Source organism: Taudactylus pleione, unplaced genomic scaffold, assembly GCF_031769625.1.
Source record: "Taudactylus pleione unplaced genomic scaffold, aTauple2 ptg002745l, whole genome shotgun sequence".
NCBI lineage: Eukaryota > Metazoa > Chordata > Amphibia > Anura > Myobatrachidae > Taudactylus > Taudactylus pleione.
Window position 1 is genome coordinate 81,876 of NW_028287120.1, and position 22,436 is coordinate 104,311.

Here is a 22,436-nt window from a genome sequence, read left to right on the forward strand (position 1 = left end):
CCATAAACATTTTGGAGCTTCGAGCAGTATACAAAGCACTTATCATGGCACAGGACCTGCTCCAGGGCAGGCCGGTCCAAATCTAGTCCGACAGGCTACTGTGGTCGCATTATCTCAATCATCAGGGAGGCACGCAAAGTCATGCAGCCATGAGGGAAGTGACAAGGGTTCTGATTTGGGCAGAACGTCATCTTCCGGCTATCTCTGTAATATTCATCCCGGGAGTTCTCAATTTGGAATCTGACTTCTTAATCATCAGGACATGTACACCAGAGAGTGGTCTCTTCATCCAGAAGTATTTCAACTCTTGGTGGACAAATGGGGCCTACCAGACATAGACCTCATGGCATCTCGTCACAACCACCAGTCTTCGTGGACGCACTAGCAATAAGCTGGCGTATCTCTTTCCTCCATATTCCCTCCTTCCAAGGATCCTCAGGAAATTCAAGCAGGAAGGCAGAACAGTAATACTAGTGGCTACTGCTTGGCCCAGACGCCATTGGTTCACCGACATACGGAATCTATTCAAAGACAGTCTGTATCCTCTTCCTCTATGGCTGGATCTGTTAGCACTGGGTCCCTGCCTGCATACGGACTTACCTCGTCTGTCTTTGACGGCGTGGCTCTTGAATCTTCCATCTTAAGAGCCAAAGGTTTCTTCAGCTCTGTGATTCAAATGATGATTAGGGTACGAAAGCCTTCCTCTGCCCGTATCTATTACAGGGTTTGGCATTATTTTAGTCAATGGTGTTCCCACAGAAAATATGACCCTAAGGTGTTTAGGGATTCCTGGGTACTGGCTTTTATCCAGGCTGGATTAGACCTTGGTCTCCGCCTCTGTCAGTCTGGTTCCAGAGAAAGATTGCTTCTTTACCAGATGTTTAGAATTCTTTTTCAGGGGTTTCTCTGAGTTCAGCCTCCTTTTGTCCCACCGGTAGCACTATTTTGGTTCTCAAGGGTCAACAAGCTCCCCCATTTAAACTGCTGGACTCTGTAGACTTGAAATAGTTGACAGCTACGCATGACTATCTATCAGGTGTACACACAGGCTGATCTCCCTGTTCCAAACACGGTGACAGCACATTCTACTCGGTCTGTAGGGCCCATCCTGGGCGTTTAGTCATGATGACTGAGCAGTTGTGCAAGGCAGCCATGTGGTCTTCTGTCCAAACTTTTCTCAGGGTTCATGCCTTTGATTCTTTTGCCTCTCAGGATGCTTCCTTTGGGCGACGAGTTCTCCTTTCTGCTCGGGAGCGTCCCCACCCGTAGGGGAACTGCTTTAGGGTATCCCCTTGGTAGTCCTGTGGATCCCTATGGAACCTGAAGAAGAAAATGAGTTATGGTCGATTTACCATTGATGACTTTCTTCGAGGTCCACAGGGCACCCACCCTGACGCACCTGGCTGCATTGGGTATTTTTTCTTTTGGTCACAGATTCCCTCATCTTGTGATAGAGTTTCTGGTGTACGATTGTTCTTCCTTCTCCTGCCTTGGGCTTGTTTACAGAACTGAGTGTCTGTGGCCAGGGGTGGGGTATATGTGAAGGAGGATCAGAGGCATCCTGGGAGCTGAAAGCTTTAACTGTTTGGTTCCTTGATCACTCCAACCACATTATCCCCATGGTATCACTGTGGACCTTGAAGAAAGAGTTATCAATAGTAAGTCTACCATAACTCTTATTATCCCCAGGTGTGTAAGAGAGATTTTCCTATCTACTGCTGTACATAAGGGAGAGTCTGGGTGGTGCTTGAGACTTTGCTTTCTGGTGGTGGTTTCCAGCCCTCCTAAAGGAATCTCGCTTTTACTGGTCGTGAAACCCTTCTTACAGCAAGTGATGCACACATGACCTCCATGCTTTCCACCCAATAGCATCATCTCAACTGAGTCTCAGAGGGGGAATATTGAGACTTCTAGAGCTAAATTTAAAGTTCCCAGACACCAGTTTTATGCCTGTAACCCCGGTGTACCCCATTGGGCTTTAGAGTAAAGGACTTAATGTGTTTTATTCTGCACCATTTATTGCTTTCTCCTCTCTTACCAACTTCCTGTCTTCCATCCACAGCCGTCATTATTAGGGGACTTGGATTCGATACATATGCGCAGTGCGTGGTGAAAGCACTCAGACCTTACGTGCAGATATCAGCGAGCGATGTCCGCGTCATGAGAAATCGCAAGACCGTCCTACGTGGAATAGCCTTCGTGGATCTCAAGAGTCACAAGGTGGGGGAGTGCTGATGGTCTTCCATGATGTCTTTTGGGGCCTCCGCAACGGTCCCTCATGTAAATAATATTGGATGAAGAATAATCAATCATGTGCAGTTGTATTTGGAGTATAGATAATATTTATTTGCATTAAGCTACGCTATAGCTTAATGCAAATTGAGAAAAAAAACAGGTGAGAACTCCAATTGAGGTAGTTATATTTGGCATTGGACAGTGCCGCCGTCATCCGTAGATGTAACCATATTGGCGTGACTAGGACTGTAAATAGGTTTTTACGTTGTAAGCAGCAGTGGTATGCCGGCATTACAGTAGTTCAAATCATTAAGACTCCATTACTGCCTAGGTGGAGAGCTGTGCACCTTTATATAACTCTCCTAAATGGGTGTTGTGACCTTTCCCATGCTGTGTTCTGATTGGCCATCATCATTCTTCTGACATCACCAGGTTATATATTCCCGGGGCTTGGTGTAAGGTCCATGGAGGACAGTGCTGCTGGATGGAATTGGAGAGCATCTAGCATTGTGTTACTATGAAGTGATAATTACAATGCGTGAAGTGGTTATACATTGTGATGAGAATGGATTGCACTCTTGTTGGGCTGGGCTGTTGCTGACTCTGAGTTACTGTTTTCAGTATTGATTGTATTCTTATTGTAAAGCTTTTTGCCTCTAACAGCCTCATTTTCTCTTCCCACCAGGAGGCAATGCGGCTTATAGCGCTGGTACGTGATCTGAAACCACCACTTACAATAAACGGGAAGCCTATAATCATGGACCTGGCAGTTCGGCCGAGGAAGTACGTGTTGGGCAAGATCTGTTGCATGTTTGACATTGGAGAGAACGTAAATGTGTCTGAGCTGGGGGCTTGCGAGTCCGCCGGAGAGCTGGGGGCTTGCGAGTCCGCCGGAGAGCTGGGGGCTTGCGAGTCCGCCGGAGAGCTGGGGGCTTGCGAGTCCGCCGGAGAGCTGGGGGCTTGCGAGTCCGCCGGAGAGGTTGGGGGCTTGCGAGTCCGCCGGAGAGCTTGGGGGCTTGCGAGTCCGCCGGAGAGCTTGGGGGCTTGCGAGTCCGCCGGAGAGCTTGGGGGCTTGCGAGTCCGCCGGAGAGCTTGGGGGCTTGCGAGTCCGCCGGAGAGCTTGGGGGCTTGCGAGTCCGCCGGAGAGCTGGGGGGCTGCGAGTCCGCCGGAGAGCTGGGGGGCTGCGAGTCCGAGAGCTTGGGGGGCTGCGAGTCCGCCGGAGAGCTTGGGGGGCTGCGAGTCCGCCGGAGAGCTTGGGGGGCTGCGAGTCCGCCGGAGAGCTTGGGGGGCTGCGAGTCCGCCGGAGAGCTTGGGGGGCTGCGAGTCCGCCGGAGAGCTTGGGGGGCTGCGAGTCCGCCGGAGAGCTTGGGGGGCTGCGAGTCCGCCGGAGAGCTTGGGGGGCTGCGAGTCCGCCGGAGAGCTTGGGGGGCTGCGAGTGCGCCGGAGAGCTTGGGGGGCTGCGAGTGCGCCGGAGAGCTTGGGGGGCTGCGAGTGCGCCGGAGAGCTTGGGGGGCTGCGAGTGCGCCGGAGAGCTTGGGGGGCTGCGAGTGCGCCGGAGAGCTTGGGGGGCTGCGAGTGCGCCGGAGAGCTTGGGGGGCTGCGAGTGCGCCGGAGAGCTTGGGGGGCTGCGAGTGCGCCGGAGAGCTTGGGGGGCTGCGAGTCCGCCGGAGAGCTTGGGGGGCTGCGAGTCCGCCGGAGAGCTTGGGGGGCTGCGAGTGATGACATGTCCTCATCCTTTGCCGATGGGGAACCTAGAACGTGTCCTGCTTTCCCTATCGTGTTATAGGGCATCATTGTACCCAATGATATTTTAGTGCGATTTCTAGATCTAAGCGTCTTCTCTGCTTTCCCATAGTAATGAACAGCCAAAGACTCCGAGAGGCGGTAAAAGGGCTCCGGGAAAGGTGAGGAGAATGTATGGTAACCTCGGGAGCTGTGGCTATATTACTCCGCAGCCTGTATTGTGTACACTGTGTGTTTCTGCCCACAGAGCCGGAAGCGGAGAGGCCAGCGCAAATCTCTTCCTGGCTACAAAGGAAACGGTAAGAAGTGGGGAACGTGTGCCGGGGGTAGTGCACTGTATATACTCATTGATAATTGTTGGTCCTCCCCCAGATGTAACTATAGCCAGACACGGTCCCATAGTAGTGTTCCTGCCAGGATTTGGGGTGCGCGGGTAGAAGTGCGCATGCCCGAAAAGGGGTCGTGGTCGACCTATGAAAGGGCGCGGTTCTGCCATCACTAATGGGGACGTGCCCAGCAGCTACTGAGTTAATATGAATAGATGACGTGCGCATGGCATGTATTCACGTGGCGGCAGAACTGCTGCTGCCAGGCTGCTTTAGCAGGGCGCTGCTAAGAGGACGGGGGCAGTTTGCCCTTTAAGATTCAAGCAGGGTGTTGCACTAAACAGCCTAGCGTGAATGGTACATAGTGTAATATAGGCCTTCCTGCTATTATCTCCATTCATCTCTCAGCTTCCAACGTCACACGTTTTGGGAGACTTTACTTGGAAGCTTTTAGCCTGGAGGACAAGTGCAATCAGGTGGCTCTGGCTTTAATACCAGCACACAGCAACAAAAAGAGGGATCCGGCCTGGGAGAGCACATTGTATCCAGCGCTCTGTGCTCTCTCCTGGAGATACATCCCCCAGCCACAGAGCAGGGAGCAGTGAGGTATAGAGGGATCCGGCCTGGGAGAGCACATTGTATCCAGCGCTCTGTGCTCTCTCCTGGAGCTACATCCCCCAGCCACAGAGCAGGGAGCAGTGAGGTATAGAGGGATACGGCCTAGGAGAGTACATTGTATCCAGCGCTCTGTGCTCTCTCCTGGAGATACATCCCCCAGCCACAGAGCAGGGAGCAGTGAGGTATAGAGGGATCCGGCCTGGGAGAGCACATTGTATCCAGCGCTCTGTGCTCTCTCCTGGAGCTGCATCCCCCAGCCACAGAGCAGGGAGCAGTGAGGTATAGAGGGATCCGGCCTGGGAGAGCGCATTATATCCAGTGCTCTGTGCTCTCTCCTGGAAATACATCCCCCAGCCACAGAGCAGGGAGCAGTGAGGTATAGAGGGATACGGCCTGGGAGAGTACATTATATCCAGCGCTCTCTGCTGGAGCTACATCCCCCAGCCACAGAGCAGTGAGGTATAGAGGGATCCGGCCTGGGAGAGCACATTGTATCCAGCGCTCTGTGCTCTCTCCTGGAGCTGCATCCCCCAGCCACAGAGCAGGGAGCAGTGAGGTATAGAGAGATCCGGCCTGGGAGAGCACATTGTATCCAGCGCTCTGTGCTCTCTCCTGGAGATACATCCCCCAGCCACAGAGCAGGGGAGCAGTGAGTTATAGATCACCGGTGATCCTGGTCTGGAGTTATAAAAATGTTTTCAGTAAAATTCTATATCCTAGTGATATATCCCTGTAAAGCGCACTACAAAGACATTAATGTAGAGATTTTGTTTTACAGTCAACACTGATGGTCCAAGTTATGTCTATTATCCCAAAACTGGCATGTACGTGGACCCTATGACAGAGGCGTTCTCCAATTCTCAGGTAAGTTTTTTCATTATACTTTGAACGAATCTAGGATGTTGTGTAACGTCATGGAAGTAAGCTTAAGGGGCACTATAAGTCTGCTTGTCTTCTCCCCGTGCATGTATTGCAGAGAACTGTGCCTCAGTCTCATTGCAGGGTAATCCTCTCTCAGTACAATCACTTGGGGAGCAGGCACACCCAGGGGGGGCGTGAGCAGCTCCAGAAAGGTCTGACATTAGGGACGAGAGCAGAATCCCCCTGACCCCGCGCAGAGTGACAACCTAAATTAGGTTTAGTAAATAGGTGCTCGGTGTAATGAAACATTTGGGTCCCTGTAACTGAACCCTAGGACTGATGAACCCTTCCTGCCCTGACATTGCTCCGTGGGAAGATGTACTAACCTTTTGTCAGGACTGAATGGTGCCATAGGGCTTAGCTAGCCAAACCGCTTTAGCACAAGACTATCCAGCAAGTAGATCTTCCTGGGCTTTGCCATCATAATATTTCTTCCTGACCATCGGATATGAATTGGTTACATTGGTCATGTCCTGTGTTTCAGCCTATAAAGCAGCCTCTCCGAGGTCCTGGGAAGGAGCCTGCGCCTAAAAGAAGAAGAGGCTTCACTGAGGACGAGGTGGGGCGATCAGACAAAACAAATGCTTCTCTCTCCCTGTAAGGTCTAATACACATTGTACATAGATCCAGTGTTCTTAGGGAAGTGATATTACACGGACTCGTATCCGGGGCTCTGTGCTCCCCCCAGGTCCGCTCTACTGAGATCCCCTGATGATTTGGTTGCTCACTTCCTGGAGCTTACTGTACCTTTCATATCAGCCCTGGTATTATAGATCTGTATGTGGCTTATTTACAGGGGAGATCCCCACTTTATAACAGTCTTCTCAATTGTATCATTATCTGTTGTAAAGTGAATTACTATTCTCACAGATGTTCTCTTGTAGTGGTCGTACTAGCGGAATTGTGTAATCTCGTGTCTAAATTACGTTCTGTCTTTTATATGTTACACTTTAAACGTTAGTTTCCTTTTTAGGTGACGGATAGTAATGAAGATCTATTTAAAAAGCCGTTACCGCCCCAAGTGGCAAAGAAGGAAGAGCCGGTTCCCGAGGTAACTGCAATTAGTGGTGGCTGAGAGATCAATGGGAATAAAAGGACTTGGTTTCACAAGTAATGTATCGTATCATTATGCAAGCCCCACCTACTGTTAGCCACACCCACTAATGACACTGCTAGCCACACCTACTCTGCTCTAGTACCGCCCAGTGCTTGGAAACTTTGTATTTATTGCTAGTGTGTTGTGTGTCACTACTGTACATAGCGATACATCAGATTACACACTAATATATATATCTATATATATATATATATATATATATCAAAGAAAAGCGGCTGGCACTCCATGCATAATCAATTACTTGCCTAGGTGCCCTCCAGGGTCCATGTTCCAAGCCCAAATAAATATCCACTCACAGGTCATGCAGACAAGTCAACCATGGACAATGTCCAGCTTCAACGTTTCGGTTTATTCAACCTTTGTCAAGGTATTCTTCACAAGGGTTGAATAAATCGAAAAGTTGAAGCTGGACATTGTCCGTGGTTGCGTTTTCACTTGGTAGAATTCTTTCAAACTTTTTTCCAAATCCTCGTGTTGGTTTCCACTACTCCCCCATATAGACTAGGTAGGAACACGTACGCTGGCGGTCACTTGCACACCAATAACACGGTAACTTTGCCGTTTACAATTTCTCTCCAGGCATGGACTTTTTATGTAGTGTATTTTTGTGACATCTCCGCATTATGGAAGTAGATTTCCTGACATCCTGCACTGCAGAGCAGTAGCTTCCTTTCTGTCCCTGTTGAATTCCACTCTATTGTGTAGTCTGCTGTCCAGTGGGGCACACCTGCGATACGGGAAGAAGGGATGCCCAATGTAGCGCTCCCCGAAATCTGGCAGAGAATTGGGCTTCAGCCTAAAGGCCGCTGCAGCTTGTTGCTCATTCTGCAGCTCATACACTCAGCATTTGGGCCCAGTGTGGTGTAAAATGTCAGCGTAGACCTCCGCTAATCGCTGCACGCGCCTGTATAAGGGTCCCCGCTCCTCCCGTGGCGTGCATTATGTATTCACTATGGGAGGTGCTGGGTTCTGTTTCATCTCCCAATCTCATTCTTTCTGTGTGTTTCTATGAAGCCAAAGGAGAACCCTCTGATTAAGCTGATTGGAGAATACGGAGATGACAGCGATGAAGAGGAAGAACAGAAAGAACTGCTGCTGCCCCCGTTACGTAAAAAGCCCCCTCCCCCAGCTCCTGCTCCAAAACCAGCTCCTAAACCTGCTGCCCCCATGACCAGCAGCAGCAGTGACGATAAGTTGACGGATTGGAAGAAAATGGCGTGTCTGCTGTGCCGCCGCCAGTTTTCCAGTAAGGAGACGCTAATCAGGCATCAGACGCTATCGTCGCTTCACAAGGTAATTTCATTCGCCAAGCTTTATATGTACTGTGGAACGTCAGATCTCCCCCCCCCCCCCTGTGTATCATCCTTTATGTACAGAGGAACACGAGATCTCTGTCCTGTATATTGCTTTTTGTGTGTTGTGGAACATGAGATCCGTCCTATCTGTTCTGTGTATTGTGCTTTACCTACATTCAGGCCCTGATTCAGAGCCGGTCGCTCTGACAGCGCTCGCTCTGAATCAGGGCCGTTGTTTTTTTTTAAATTATTTTTAGAACGGCCACCCACAGCTATAGCGAGTGGCCAGGATGATGGTCGCGATGGTCAAGACCATCGCGACCATCGGGCTTGCGACGAGACCCTTGTGGTAGGGTCTCGTTGTCGCAAGCCCTGGAGAGATTTTGGCTCTAACAGAGCCAAAATCTCTCCCACTGCCATCACTCGTGATGACAGTGGGGCCGGCCCCAGACGGAGACGTTCACATGGGAACGCCTCCGTTTGGGAAGCCACTCCCCTGGCCCGCCCACCAAAGGGGGCGTGCTATCACTCAACATCGACAGCATGCCCCCTTTGGTGCGAGACCCGGAGCGACGCATTGCCCGTCGCTATCTGGGTCTCGCGCATGCGCTCTGTGCCACCATCGACCCGGTTGCGAGTGCTCAGCGCTTGCGACCTGGTCTGAATCAGGCCCTCAGTTCATTGTGATATAACAGCTTCTCTCTATCTGGCTTGTGCAGATCATCACATCACACTTTTAATTCTAGATTTATTTAGGTTATTACTACTGGAGTCCAGTTGCTTGTTCATATGCTATATCTGTGCATTCGTATCATAGAGGCGCTGATTTTACCTATTCATTCCGTTTGTAAATGTTAGTATTGTTACTATGCTGTGCTACAAGCATTGATGTAAATGTCTGTGTGTTAGATTGTTAGTATTGTTACTATGCTGTGCTACAAGCATTGACGTAAATATCTGTGTGTTAGATTGTTAGTATTGTTACTATGCTGTGCTACAAGCATTGATGTAAATGTTAGTATTGTTACTATGCTGTGCTACAAGCATTGATGTAAATGTCTGTATTGTTACTGTGCTGTGCTACAAGCATTGACGTAAATGTCTGTGTGTTAGATTGTTAGTATTGTTACTATGCTGTGCTACAAGCATTGACGTAAATGTCTGTGTGTTAGATTGTTAGTATTGTTACTATGCTGTGCTACAAGCATTGATGTAAATGTTAGTATTGTTACTATGCTGAGCTACAAGCATTGATGTAAATGTTAGTATTGTTACTATGCTGTGCTACAAGCATTGATGTAAATGTTAGTATTGTTACTATGCTGTGCTACAAGCATTGATGTAAATGTTAGTATTGTTACTATGCTGTGCTACAAGCATTGACGTAAATGTCTGTGTGTTAGATTGTCAGTATTGTTACTATGCTGTGCTACAAGCATTGATGTAAATGTTAGTATTGTTACTATGCTGTGCTACAAGCATTGACGTAAATGTCTGTGTGTTAGATTGTCAGTATTGTTACTATGCTGTGCTACAAGCATTGACGTAAATGTCTGTGTGTTAGATTGTTAGTATTGTTACTATGCTGTGCTACAAGCATTGACGTAAATGTCTGTGTGTTAGATTGTTAGTATTGTTACTATGCTGTGCTACAAGCATTGATGTAAATGTTAGTATTGTTACTATGCTGTGCTACAAGCATTGACGTAAATGTCTGTGTGTTAGATTGTTAGTATTGTTACTATGCTGTGCTACAAGCATTGATGTAAATGTTAGTATTGTTACTATGCTGTGCTACAAGCATTGATGTAAATGTTAGTATTGTTACTATGCTGTGCTACAAGCATTGACGTAAATGTCTGTGTGTTAGATTGTCAGTATTGTTACTATGCTGTGCTACAAGCATTGATGTAAATGTTAGTATTGTTACTATGCTGTGCTACAAGCATTGACGTAAATGTCTGTGTGTTAGATTGTTAGTATTGTTACTATGCTGTGCTACAAGCATTGACGTAAATGTCTGTGTGTTAGATTGTTAGTATTGTTACTATGCTGTGCTACAAGCATTGATGTAAATGTTAGTATTGTTACTATGCTGTGCTACAAGCATTGACGTAAATGTCTGTGTGTTAGATTGTTAGTATTGTTACTATGCTGTGCTACAAGCATTGACGTAAATGTCTGTGTGTTAGATTGTTAGTTTCTACTTCAGAGTCCATAGGGGGTCCACAGGGTTGACCTTGGGGTTATAGCTGGAACAGGATCCATGGGCACCACACAGTTAAGCTTTTAGCTCCCAGGATGCACTTGGGTCCTCCTCTATACCCCGCCCCCGAGCCACAGGCACCTCAGTGTAAGCTGGTGCCCGGCCGGAGTCGGTCACCGCGCAGGGGGGCTGCAGGAGCAGCCCCCAGAAGCTTTTTATTTTAAGTTAAATTTTATTTAGTTTTAATCTATTTTTACTACAGACGGCAGCGAAGGGCTGTCTGTACAGACGCCCACGCTGCCGCTCTGATCCCCGACTGGCGCCGCGACGCCAGTACTGATCTGGGGATCGCGGCGGGAGGGCAGAGTCCGTACTAGCCGGACTCTCTCTACCTCCCAGGACTGCTGCCGGAGTCGCCGGGGAATCAGGTAAGCCGCGCGTCGCTGGCTAGCGGCGGCGCGCGGAAATGCCTTAAATGCAGTCCTTTAGCCTCCGGTCCTGGGGACAGACCGGAGGCTGCTGGCAGTGGCGGCGGGCCCCCCCATAACCCGTGGGACCACTAGACCACCAGGGATAAAGGGGCAAGCGGGAAGCCAGCATCCCTGGGGTTAATGGCCAGCCAGGGGAGGAAGCCTTCCCTGTCAGCGGCTCCTCCCCTCAGCTCAGCGCGCCTTTCAGCACGCAGTCTGGCGTCGCTGAGCTGCAGATACTCGGCCACTCCTCCTCTGAGGTCTCCAGCGGCCATTTTCCCAGTGGCAGCGCAGATCTCAGGGAGCACGCGGACCGGTCCCCCTGTGTACCTCTCCCCTGATTAAGGACAGCGTACACAGCACTATAGCCCTCCCAGACACTGAATCTGGGCAGGTTGATTGTAGTGTAAAGGTGCAGTGAGTATATCTTCCTGCATGGTATGTGACTTTTGCTAGTGCTGCCTGTCTGTGCTTATTTTCCACTTACTGTCAGCTTATACCTATCCCTTTACTTCTCCTACAAGCCCTGCAGGTGTGTGGGGGAGGGGCGTTTCTACTGACCTCACTTATATAGATCACGTATTTGTGAGGTCCGTCACATACAGTTGTGTGCTACTCAGTGCCATATTGTGGGCTGTTGTTCAGCACACCGGTGAGTGCGTTTTACTTCTACCCTGGTGCCAGATATATAATATATTCTGTCATGTCAGACGAGGAGGTTGAGCGCTCAGTGGCTCCAGTGTTGGCCTCCTGCGGACGCTGTTCTGCAGGAGTAGATAGGGAGGATTTGTCACAGGATGGCCTGTGTAGTCGATGCCAGGTGGCTCCTGGCCCATCCAGACCTTCTCTGGCGCAGGAACCACCGTGGGCGATGTTTTCTCAAGTGCTGGTGTCTATTGCGGACCGTCTGTCGGTCCCGACTGCTCTCCCTACTAGGGCGGTGCCCCAGCCGACCATCCCCCATTCCCCGGGTGTCCCGCAGTTATTGCGGAGTCCTCCTGGGTCTCAATCAGTTGGTCCCTATGCGGGGTTGCCTATGTATATACAGGCTTCCCCTGTGCCGCAGCAGCCTGTGGTACCTTTTCAGGCCCCTATGGCGACGCCTCCACCATGGGTGGATGTGCTCTCCAACTCCGTGCAAAATTTGGCGGCCGCTTCCTCGGCTTTTCAGTCAATGTTGCAGACTGACATGCCTTCTAGGATTTCAAAACGCCCACTCATGACACGGGCTGCTCAGGTATCGGACTCAGAGGGTTCCTCAGATGATGGGGAGGTCCCTGATGACACTGACTCGGACGCCTCGGTCCAGGAAATGGATACCAAGTCGTCCATTAATGTGCGAGCACTAGTTAGGGCGGTGCGAGCTATTCTTCTTATAGAGGATGAGGCACCGGTTCCTAGGTCGAAGTTTCCTAGTTTCAAAAAAACTAAGGTGGCTTCTGCGGTGTTTCCCCTGTCGGATCAGTTGACGGATCATATGGCGGTAGCTTGGCAGGCGCCCAGTAAGAGATTCCTTCCTCAGAAGCGGTTGGCTTCTAATTACCCCTTCCCTGAGGCACATTGTAAAAAATGGGAAACTCCACCGGTGGTGGATTCCCATGTCACCCGTTTAACTCGGGGCGCCACCTTACCATTACCGTCGATATCCTCGCTGAAGGATCCCACGGACAGGAAAGTTGAGACTTGCTTAAAGTCTATTTACTCCCTCTCCGGGGCGGTGGCCCGACCGTCCATGGCCATCTCCTGGGTGGCCAAGGCCATTGAGGGGTGGGCCAATGCATTGGAAGATACCTTCCCGGACGACGCTCCGGATGTCCAGCGGGCGTTGTTGGGACAAATGAGGGACGCCGCTTCTTACATTGGAGAAGCTTCTTTAGATGCTAGTCTGCTGACCTCGCGGGTATCGGCTGCAGCGGTGTCTGCCCGCCGATCCTTATGGTTGCGGTCCTGGAGAGCGGACTCTGATTCAAAGAAATGTCTGGAGGCCTTACCTTTCAATGGGGAATTACTATTTGGTCCGGACTTGGACAAAATAGTGGACACCCTGGCTAAATCCAAGTCGGCCTTCCTCCCTTCGGCGGCACTGCCTGCTAAGGTTCGGAGTTCGGCTTTTCGTTCCTTTCGGGTTCAGGGTAAGGCGAAAGGTCAGTCCTTCCCGAGACAGTCTGCGAGTAAGACGGCCTCTAAACCCAAGAAGCAAGCCTGGAGTGCTCGGCGCCCTTCTTCCAAGCAGGAAGATAAACCTGCGGCCTGATGGGACGGGCCTCCCTCTGGGGGACCTCAGAGTGGGAGGCCGACTTCTTCTATTTGCCCAGTGCTGGCACGATACCACCACGGATGCCTGGGTTCGAGAAGTGGTCTCCCAGGGGTACGCCCTGTCTTTTCGGCACAGACCACCCCACCAGTTTTTCTGCACAAGTCCTTCTCAGAACAAGACCAAGGCGTTACAGGTTCAGGAGGCTATAGAGTCATTGCTGAAAGCAGGGGTCATTGTTCCCGTTCCTCTATCACAACGAGGGACGGGGTATTATTCGTCTCTGTTTCTGGTACAGAAACCCAATGGTTCTCATCGCCCTATCCTCAACTTGAAGTCTCTGAACAAATTCCTCAGAGTTCCCAAGTTCAGGATGGAAACGTTACGTTCCATCATTCTGGCGATGGAACCGGGGGATTACATGGTGTCCCTGGACATCCAGGACGCCTACCTCCATGTTCCGATAGCATCTTCACACCAGCGGTATCTGAGGTTCGCTATCCTTCAACACCACTATCAGTTCCGGGCGCTACCCTTTGGTCTCTCCACGGCACCGAGGGTGTTCACGAAGATTATGGCGGTCATGGCCGCACATCTTCGGAACCAGAATGTACGGCTGCTGCAGTACCTGGACGACCTCCTGTTGCTGGCGAGCTCCCCGGAGGTACTGCTTCAACATCTCCACCTGACGATCGCTTGCCTGCAAGCACACGGGTGGTTGATAAATTGGAAAAAGTCCTCTCTGATTCCATCACAGCGGATGGTTCATTTGGGAGCCCTGCTGGATTCGCGTCAGCAAAGGATCTTCCTGACTCCGGAGAAGGTCGCCTCACTACAGCTGCGGATACGCAGTTGCCTGAGCCGTTGCCGCCTGTCGGTCCATTCGGCTATGAGAGTTCTGGGGTCCATGGTGTCGACATTCGACATGGTGGAATTTGCCCAGTTCCATTCCCGGCCCCTGCAGGGGCTGATTCTATCAGAATGGAACGGGTTACCTCACAGGATCCGCTCTCAGGTGCTGGTGTTGTCTCCGGACGTTCGGCTATCTTTGGCTTGGTGGCTTCAGACAGCTCATCTGGTCGAGGGGCGCCCATTTTGGATCCCGGACTGGGTCCTGCTCACGACGGATGCCAGTCTCCGGGGTTGGGGGGCAGTGACCGGCTCTTTGTCGCTTCAGGGTCGTTGGTCAGCGGAAGAAGCACTTCTCCCCATCAACATCCTGGAACTGCGGGCAGTATACAAGGCCCTGCAGTCGTCCGGCCCCGCTCTTCACGGAAGGGCGGTACAGGTGCAGACCGACAACGCCACCACGGTGGCGTATATCAATCACCAAGGCGGAACTCGCAGTCAGGCAGCGATGTCGGAGGTGTCTCGTATCCTGTCTTGGGCGGAGGGTCACATTCCAGCGATCTCGGCGGTCTTCATCCCCGGAGTCCTCAATTGGGAGGCGGACTTCCTCAGCCGTCACGACGTGCATCCCGGGGAATGGTCGCTTCACCCAGAGGTGTTTCAGCTACTCGTGGACAGGTGGGGACTGCCGGAGCTGGACTTGATGGCCTCCCGTCACAATCACAAGTTGCCCGTTTACGGGTCAAGGACAAGAGACGCAGGTGCAAGTCTGGTGGACGCGCTGTCGGTGACATGGACGTTTCACCTGGCGTATCTGTTTCCTCCGATATCCCTGCTTCCTCGGGTTCTGCGGAAATTCAAACAGGACGGCGGCATGCTCGTGCTGGTAGCTCCGGCGTGGCCCAGACGTCCTTGGTACTCCGATCTCAGGAGCCTCTCCATCAACGCTTAGTACCTTCTTCCTCAACGTCGGGACCTGTTGTCTCAGGGGCCCTGCCTTTACCCGGATCTGGGTCGGCTGTCTTTGACGGCGTGGCTCTTGAGACAGCCGTCTTGAGGTCTCGGGGCTTCTCCAGTTCGGTTATTGGTACGATGCTCAGGGCACGCAAGCCTGCTTCAGCACGGATTTATCACAGAGTGTGGCACACTTACTTTCAGTGGTGTGAGTCCAGACTTTATGATCCTCAGGTGTTCCGAGTTTCTAGGGTCTTGGAATTTCTTCAGTCAGGATTGGATCTCGGCTTACGCCTTGCATCTCTGAAGGTTCATGTGTCCGCCTTGTCCGTGTGGTTTCAACGGCGGATTGCAATACTACCAGACGTTCACACCTTTTTCCAAGGTGTTCTCAGGATCCAGCCTCCCTTTGTGCCTCCTGTGGCTCCTTGGGACTTGGCGGTGGTGCTACGGGTCCTGCAGGGTCCTCCGTTTGAGCCTCTTGAGGCGGTGGAGCTCAAGTGGCTGACATTTAAGACGGTTTTTCTCCTGGCAATTGCTTCGGCCAGGAGGGTGTCTGAATTGGGGGCGCTTTCCTGTCGCCCTCCTTTCCTGATTTTTCACCAGGACAGAGCGGTGCTCCGCACTCGTCCTGAGTTTTTGCCCAAAGTGGTCTCAAAGTTCCATATTAATCAGGAACTTGTTGTGCCAGCTTTTCAGTCCCCTGATCTTTCAGCTGGTGAGACTTCCTTAGATGTGGTCCGGGCGCTTAGAATTTATGTAGACCGGACGGCTTCGGTTAGGAAGTCTGATTCCTTGTTTATCCTCTTTGGTTTTCACAAGAGGGGTTGGCCTGCCAACAAACAAACGTTAGCCCGTTGGCTTCGTTCCGTTATTTGTGAGGCTTATGCACAGGAGGGCTTACCTGTGCCAGCCTCTGTTAAGGCTCATTCCACTCGTTCTGTGGGTCCCTCTTGGGCTGCTAGACGTGGCGCTTCTGCTGTTCAGCTGTGTAGGGCGGCCACTTGGTCTTCAATTCAAACGTTTTTGAGGTTCTATGCGTTTGACACCTTTGCCTCTCAGGATGCATCCTTTGGGCGCCGGGTACTCCTTTCAGCACAGGAGCGTCCCCGCCCTTAGTTGTACTGCTTTGGGACATCCCCAAGGTCAACCCTGTGGACCCCCTATGGACTCTGAAGTAGAAAACAAGAGATATGGTAAGAACTTACCTTTGTTATCTCTGTTTCTACGAAGTCCATAGGGTCCACAGGGCGCCCGCCCTGACGCACCTGGCTTCAAATGGGCTGTGTGGCTGGTCACCGGTTTTCCGTCTCCTATTGCTGTGAGTATGGTTTCTTGTGTGTTCCAGTCTTCCTTCTCTCTGTTCCATATTCTCCTCCGGCCTAGGCTGCTTACCAACTGAGGTGCCTGTGGCTCGGGGCAGGAGTATAGAGGAGGACCCAAGTGCATCCTGGGAGCTAAAAGCTTAACTGTGTGGTGCCCATGGATCCTGTTCCAGCTATAACCCCAAGGTCAACCCTGTGGACCCTATGGACTTCGTAGAAACAGAGATAACAAAGGTAAGTTCTTACCATATCTCTTGTTATTGTTACTATGCTGTGCTACAAGCATTGACGTAAATGTCTGTGTTAGATTGTTAGTATTGTTACTATGCTGTGCTACAAGCATTGATGTAAATGTCTGTGTGTTAGATTGTTAGTATTGTTACTATGCTGTGCTACAAGCATTGATGTAAATGTCTGTGTGTTAGATTGTTAGTATTGTTACTATGCTGTGCTACAAGCATTGACGTAAATGTCTGTGTTAGATTGTTAGTATTGTTACTATGCTGTGCTACAAGCATTGATGTAAATGTCAGTATTGTTACTATGCTGTGCTACAAGCATTGATGTAAATGTCAGTATTGTTACTATGCTGTGCTACAAGCATTGATGTAAATGTCTGTGTGTTAGATTGTTAGTATTGTTACTATGCTGTGCTACAAGCATTGATGTAAATGTTAGTATTGTTACTATGCTGTGCTACAAGCATTGATGTAAATGTTAGTATTGTTACTATGCTGTGCTACAAGCATTGACGTAAATGTCTGTGTGTTAGATTGTTAGTATTGTTACTATGCTGTGCTACAAGCATTGATGTAAATGTTAGTATTGTTACTATGCTGTGCTACAAGCATTGATGTAAATGTTAGTATTGTTACTATGCTGTGCTACAAGCATTGATGTAAATGTTAGTATTGTTACTATGCTGTGCTACAAGCATTGACGTAAATGTTAGTATTGTTACTATACTGTGCTACAAGCATTGATGTAAATGTTAGTATTGTTACTATGCTGTGCTACAAGCATTGACGTAAATGTCAGTATTGTTACTATGCTGTGCTACAAGCATTGACGTAAATGTCTGTGTGTTAGATTGTTAGTATTGTTACTATGCTGTGCTACAAGCATTGATGTAAATGTCTGTGTGTTAGATTGTTAGTATTGTTACTATGCTGTGCTACAAGCATTGATGTAAATGTTAGTATTGTTACTATGCTGTGCTACAAGCATTGATGTAAATGTTAGTATTGTTACTATGCTGTGCTACAAGCATTGATGTAAATGTCTGTGTGTTAGATTGTTAGTATTGTTACTATGCTGTGCTACAAGCATTGATGTAAATGTTAGTATTGTTACTATGCTGTGCTACAAGCATTGATGTAAATGTTAGTATTGTTACTATGCTGTGCTACAAGCATTGATGTAAATGTTAGTATTGTTACTATGCTGTGCTACAAGCATTGACGTAAATGTTAGTATTGTTACTATGCTGTGCTACAAGCATTGATGTAAATGTTAGTATTGTTACTATGCTGTGCTACAAGCATTGACGTAAATGTCTGTGTTAGATTGTTAGTATTGTTACTATGCTGTGCTACAAGCATTGATGTAAATGTCTGTGTCTTAGATTGTTAGTATTGTTACTATGCTGTGCTACAAGCATTGATGTAAATGTCTGTGTGTTAGATTGTTAGTATTGTTACTATGCTGTGCTACAAGCATTGATGTAAATGTTAGTATTGTTACTATGCTGTGCTACAAGCATTGATGTAAATGTTTGTGTGTTAGATTGTTAGTATTGTTACTATGCTGTGCTACAAGCATTGATGTAAATGTTAGTATTGTTACTATGCTGTGCTACAAGCATTGATGTAAATGTTAGTATTGTTACTATGCTGTGCTACAAGCATTGATGTAAATGTTAGTATTGTTACTATGCTGTGCTACAAGCATTGACGTAAATGTTAGTATTGTTACTATGCTGTGCTACAAGCATTGATGTAAATGTTAGTATTGTTACTATGCTGTGCTACAAGCATTGACGTAAATGTCTGTGTTAGATTGTTAGTATTGTTACTATGCTGTGCTACAAGCATTGATGTAAATGTCTGTGTCTTAGATTGTTAGTATTGTTACTATGCTGTGCTACAAGCATTGACGTAAATGTCAGTATTGTTACTATGCTGTGCTACAAGCATTGACGTAAATGTCTGTGTGTTAGATTGTTAGTATTGTTACTATGCTGTGCTACAAGCATTGATGTAAATGTCTGTGTGTTAGATTGTTAGTATTGTTACTATGCTGTGCTACAAGCATTGACGCAAATGTCTGTGTTAGATTGTTAGTATTGTTACTATGCTGTGCTACAAGCATTGACGTAAATGTCTGTGTTAGATTGTTAGTATTGTTACTATGCTGTGCTACAAGCATTGACGTAAATGTCTGTGTTAGATTGTTAGTATTGTTACTATGCTGTGCTACAAGCATTGATGTAAATGTCTGTGTGTTAGATTGTTAGTATTGTTACTATGCTGTGCTACAAGCATTGATGTAAATGTCTGTGTGTTAGATTGTTAGTATTGTTACTATGCTGTGCTACAAGCATTGATGTAAATGTTTGTGTGTTAGATTGTTAGTATTGTTACTATGCTGTGCTACAAGCATTGATGTAAATGTTAGTATTGTTACTATGCTGTGCTACAAGCATTGATGTAAATGTTAGTATTGTTACTATGCTGTGCTACAAGCATTGATGTAAATGTTAGTATTGTTACTATGCTGTGCTACAAGCATTGACGTAAATGTTAGTATTGTTACTATGCTGTGCTACAAGCATTGATGTAAATGTTAGTATTGTTACTATGCTGTGCTACAAGCATTGACGTAAATGTCAGTATTGTTACTATGCTGTGCTACAAGCATTGACGTAAATGTCTGTGTGTTAGATTGTTAGTATTGTTACTATGCTGTGCTACAAGCATTGATGTAAATGTCAGTATTGTTACTATGCTGTGCTACAAGCATTGACGTAAATGTTAGTATTGTTACTATGCTGTGCTACAAGCATTGATGTAAATGTTAGTATTGTTACTATGCTGTGCTACAAGCATTGACGTAAATGTCTGTGTTAGATTGTTAGTATTGTTACTATGCTGTGCTACAAGCATTGATGTAAATGTCTGTGTGTTAGATTGTTAGTATTGTTACTATGCTGTGCTACAAGCATTGATGTAAATGTCTGTGTGTTAGATTGTTAGTATTGTTACTATGCTGTGCTACAAGCATTGACGTAAATGTCAGTATTGTTACTATGCTGTGCTACAAGCATTGATGTAAATGTTAGTATTGTTACTATGCTGTGCTACAAGCATTGATGTAAATGTTAGTATTGTTACTATGCTGTGCTACAAGCATTGACGTAAATGTCTGTGTGTTAGATTGTTAGTATTGTTACTATGCTGTGCTACAAGCATTGACGTAAATGTCTGTGTGTTAGATTGTTAGTATTGTTACTATGCTGTGCTACAAGCATTGACGTAAATGTCTGTGTGTTAGATTGTTAGTATTGTTACTATGCTGTGCTACAAGCATTGATGTAAATGTCTGTGTGTTAGATTCAAATTTCCTCAATTTAAACTTCTTCTCTCTGACAGCAAAATCTTCTGCTCCATGAGAAGATCAAGAAGTCTCATAAGGAATTGATGTTGCTCCAGCAGAAGGAGATAAAGGTCGGTGTCCTCCCGTAACGCTCTGCAGCACTTTACAGTCCTCCTCCTCTCGTTTTCCCGTTTTTATGTTTCGTATTGCCACAGGCATTTTCCCGTCATTATGTTCCCCAAAAATATTGTTCCTGGTTCTTCCCACTGATCAGGCGCGGTGGAGCGTCCTGACGTTACCACCGCTGCTTACATTGGAGGATAATGTGCTGTCCGTCTGGAGATAAACCAGTCTGTATGTCTGGACGTTTCTCTGACGGGCAGCGATGTCTGGCGACTTACCAGGGAGACTGAACGCTGGAACCAGTAATTATGGATATTTCACCCAAAACCACTTTTTCAGTTTTGGGTGGGAATTGTCCTTTAATTATTACACTTGTTTAACCCTCTTAATTTATTGTACGTTCTAAAATAGCATGTATAAAGGTGGATTTTCTACTTCAGGGTCCATAGGGGGTCCACAGGGTTGACCTTGGGGTATAGGTTGGGAACCAAATCCGGGCACCACGCAGTTAAAGCTTTTAGCTCCCAGGATGCACTGGGTCCACTCTCCCTATAACCCCACCCCCAAGCCAGAGGCACCTCAGTTTAAGTTGGTGCCCGGCCGGAGTCGGGTCACCGTTAGCGCAGGGGGAGCTGATTAGCAGCCCCTAAGCTTATTTTATTTTTTTAGGGACAAAGTTTTTTCATGGACTTTGGACTCTTCAGAGCGGCAGCGTCGGACTGTCCATAGGACGTCTAAGCTGCCGCTCCGTCACCCCGCTGGCGCTGAGACGCCAGTACAGATCTGGGGATCTCAGCGGGACCCCAGAGTCTGTACTAGCCGGACTCTGCGGGCGCCCAGGACTGCTGCCGGATCCACGGGGAGCAGGTAAGGTCGCGGATCACCGCTTGCGGTGATCCGCGCATTTCAAATGCAGTCCTGTGCCTCCGGTCTCAGGGGACAGACCGGAGGCGCCGGCAGTGGCGGCGGGCCCCCCATACCCCGTGTGTCCACTAGACCACCAGGGACTTAACGATCGGTGCAGGGAGCCGGCGTCCCGGGGGTCAATCGCCGGCCAGGGGAGGCAGCCTTCCCTGTTACAGCGGCTCCTCCCCTCAGCTCAGCGCGCCTTTCAGTATCCATAGTCTGGCGTCGCTGAGCTGCTTCCTCCGCGGGCCACGCTTCCTCTGAGGTCTCCAGCGGCCATTTTATCTCTGTGGTGCAGCAGAAATCTCTCAGGATGGCAGTGAGTCCAGTCCCCCTGCGTACCTCACCATCAGGTCAGTGTACACAGCGCTGTAGCCTTCCCAGACACTGAATCTGGGCAGTTGAATGCAGTGTAATAGTGCAGTATATTATATGACATGTTTATGTATATATGTATATATCTGCATGGTATGTGACTTATGCTAGTGCTGACTGTACTTTATTCTCTCACCTGTCAGTGTATATCTATCCCTTTTCTTTATCTGCCCTAATACAGCTGTACTTAGGGTGGTTCTGAGACCTCACATTTATATACTTGTTAATATTTGTGTGGTTTGTCACATACTGTTGCGTGCTGCACGTTGCCATATTTTAGATGGAACTGTGTGTTGCATACGCTGAAAATGGGTCCCTGCAGCTAATTTTTGGCATCAGTCAGGACCAGTATAGTGCTGCTTAATATTTCCGCCAAGATTGGTCAGATATGTCTGACCAGGAGATAGAGCGTTATACTGCACCCATTTTTACTATCCTGCAAGTCATGTGCTGCAGGTGTTAGTGCGGAGGATTTGACTCATAAAGGGTTCTGTATGTGGCGTCATCTGGTGCCGGCCTCTTTCACGACTCCCTTGGGCGGTTTGTTTTCTCGGGATCCTCTCAATTGCGGATCGCCGGGCGGGCCCCATTGTTGTACCTCACTTGGGGTTACTTCACCATACTGCCCTTTTCATCTCAGGGTATCTCGCAGCTTCTTGCACTCTTCCCCTGTGACACAGACTACCGCTCCCTGCAGGGGTTTTTCGCAGTATATGAATTCCCCCTGGTGCCACAATAGTCTGTCATTCCCCTTGCAGGGATTACCACAACAGCCACCCTGGGTGGATGTCGTTTTCTACGAAACGCTAATTGGCGTGGTTGACGCCCTGTGGTTACTTCCCAGTTGGCTCTGCCGTGAACTGGGTACTGTTCGGGGCTCTTTCCCTCTTACACGGGGGGAAGCCTATTTCAGGTATTATTATCCCTGCTTTAGGGCTGGTAGCAGGTCCATTCTGGTTAGAGTGAATGTTAACCTGCACCTGTATCATACACCCTCAGTATTGCGTGCCTTCGGGTTACCTGTTGCTGACTAGCGGGTGGATCGCATAGCGGGACTCTGGCTGTTGCCAGATAGGAGGTGTTACAACAGTGTTTGGCCTCCTGTCCCAAATTCCCTGAGGGTC

General features: G+C 48.6%; 1 protein-coding gene across 2 annotated transcripts in view; it reads left to right on the forward strand.

The window, feature by feature from the left end:
• The window catches only part of LOC148431161 (uncharacterized), a 79,138-nt gene that overhangs the window by 46,504 nt on the left and 10,198 nt on the right, over positions 1 to 22,436 (forward strand). For both annotated transcript variants that reach the window (XM_088466259.1, XM_088466260.1), the window contains exons 9-17: positions 2,063 to 2,220; positions 2,921 to 3,018; positions 4,092 to 4,140; positions 4,227 to 4,278; positions 5,702 to 5,787; positions 6,329 to 6,403; positions 6,818 to 6,895; positions 7,976 to 8,254; positions 19,965 to 20,039. In XM_088466259.1, coding sequence (XP_088322385.1) covers positions 2,063 to 2,220; positions 2,921 to 3,018; positions 4,092 to 4,140; positions 4,227 to 4,278; positions 5,702 to 5,787; positions 6,329 to 6,403; positions 6,818 to 6,895; positions 7,976 to 8,254; positions 19,965 to 20,039 — 950 coding nt within the window. The remainder of the gene's footprint in view (positions 1 to 2,062; positions 2,221 to 2,920; positions 3,019 to 4,091; positions 4,141 to 4,226; positions 4,279 to 5,701; positions 5,788 to 6,328; positions 6,404 to 6,817; positions 6,896 to 7,975; positions 8,255 to 19,964; positions 20,040 to 22,436) is intronic.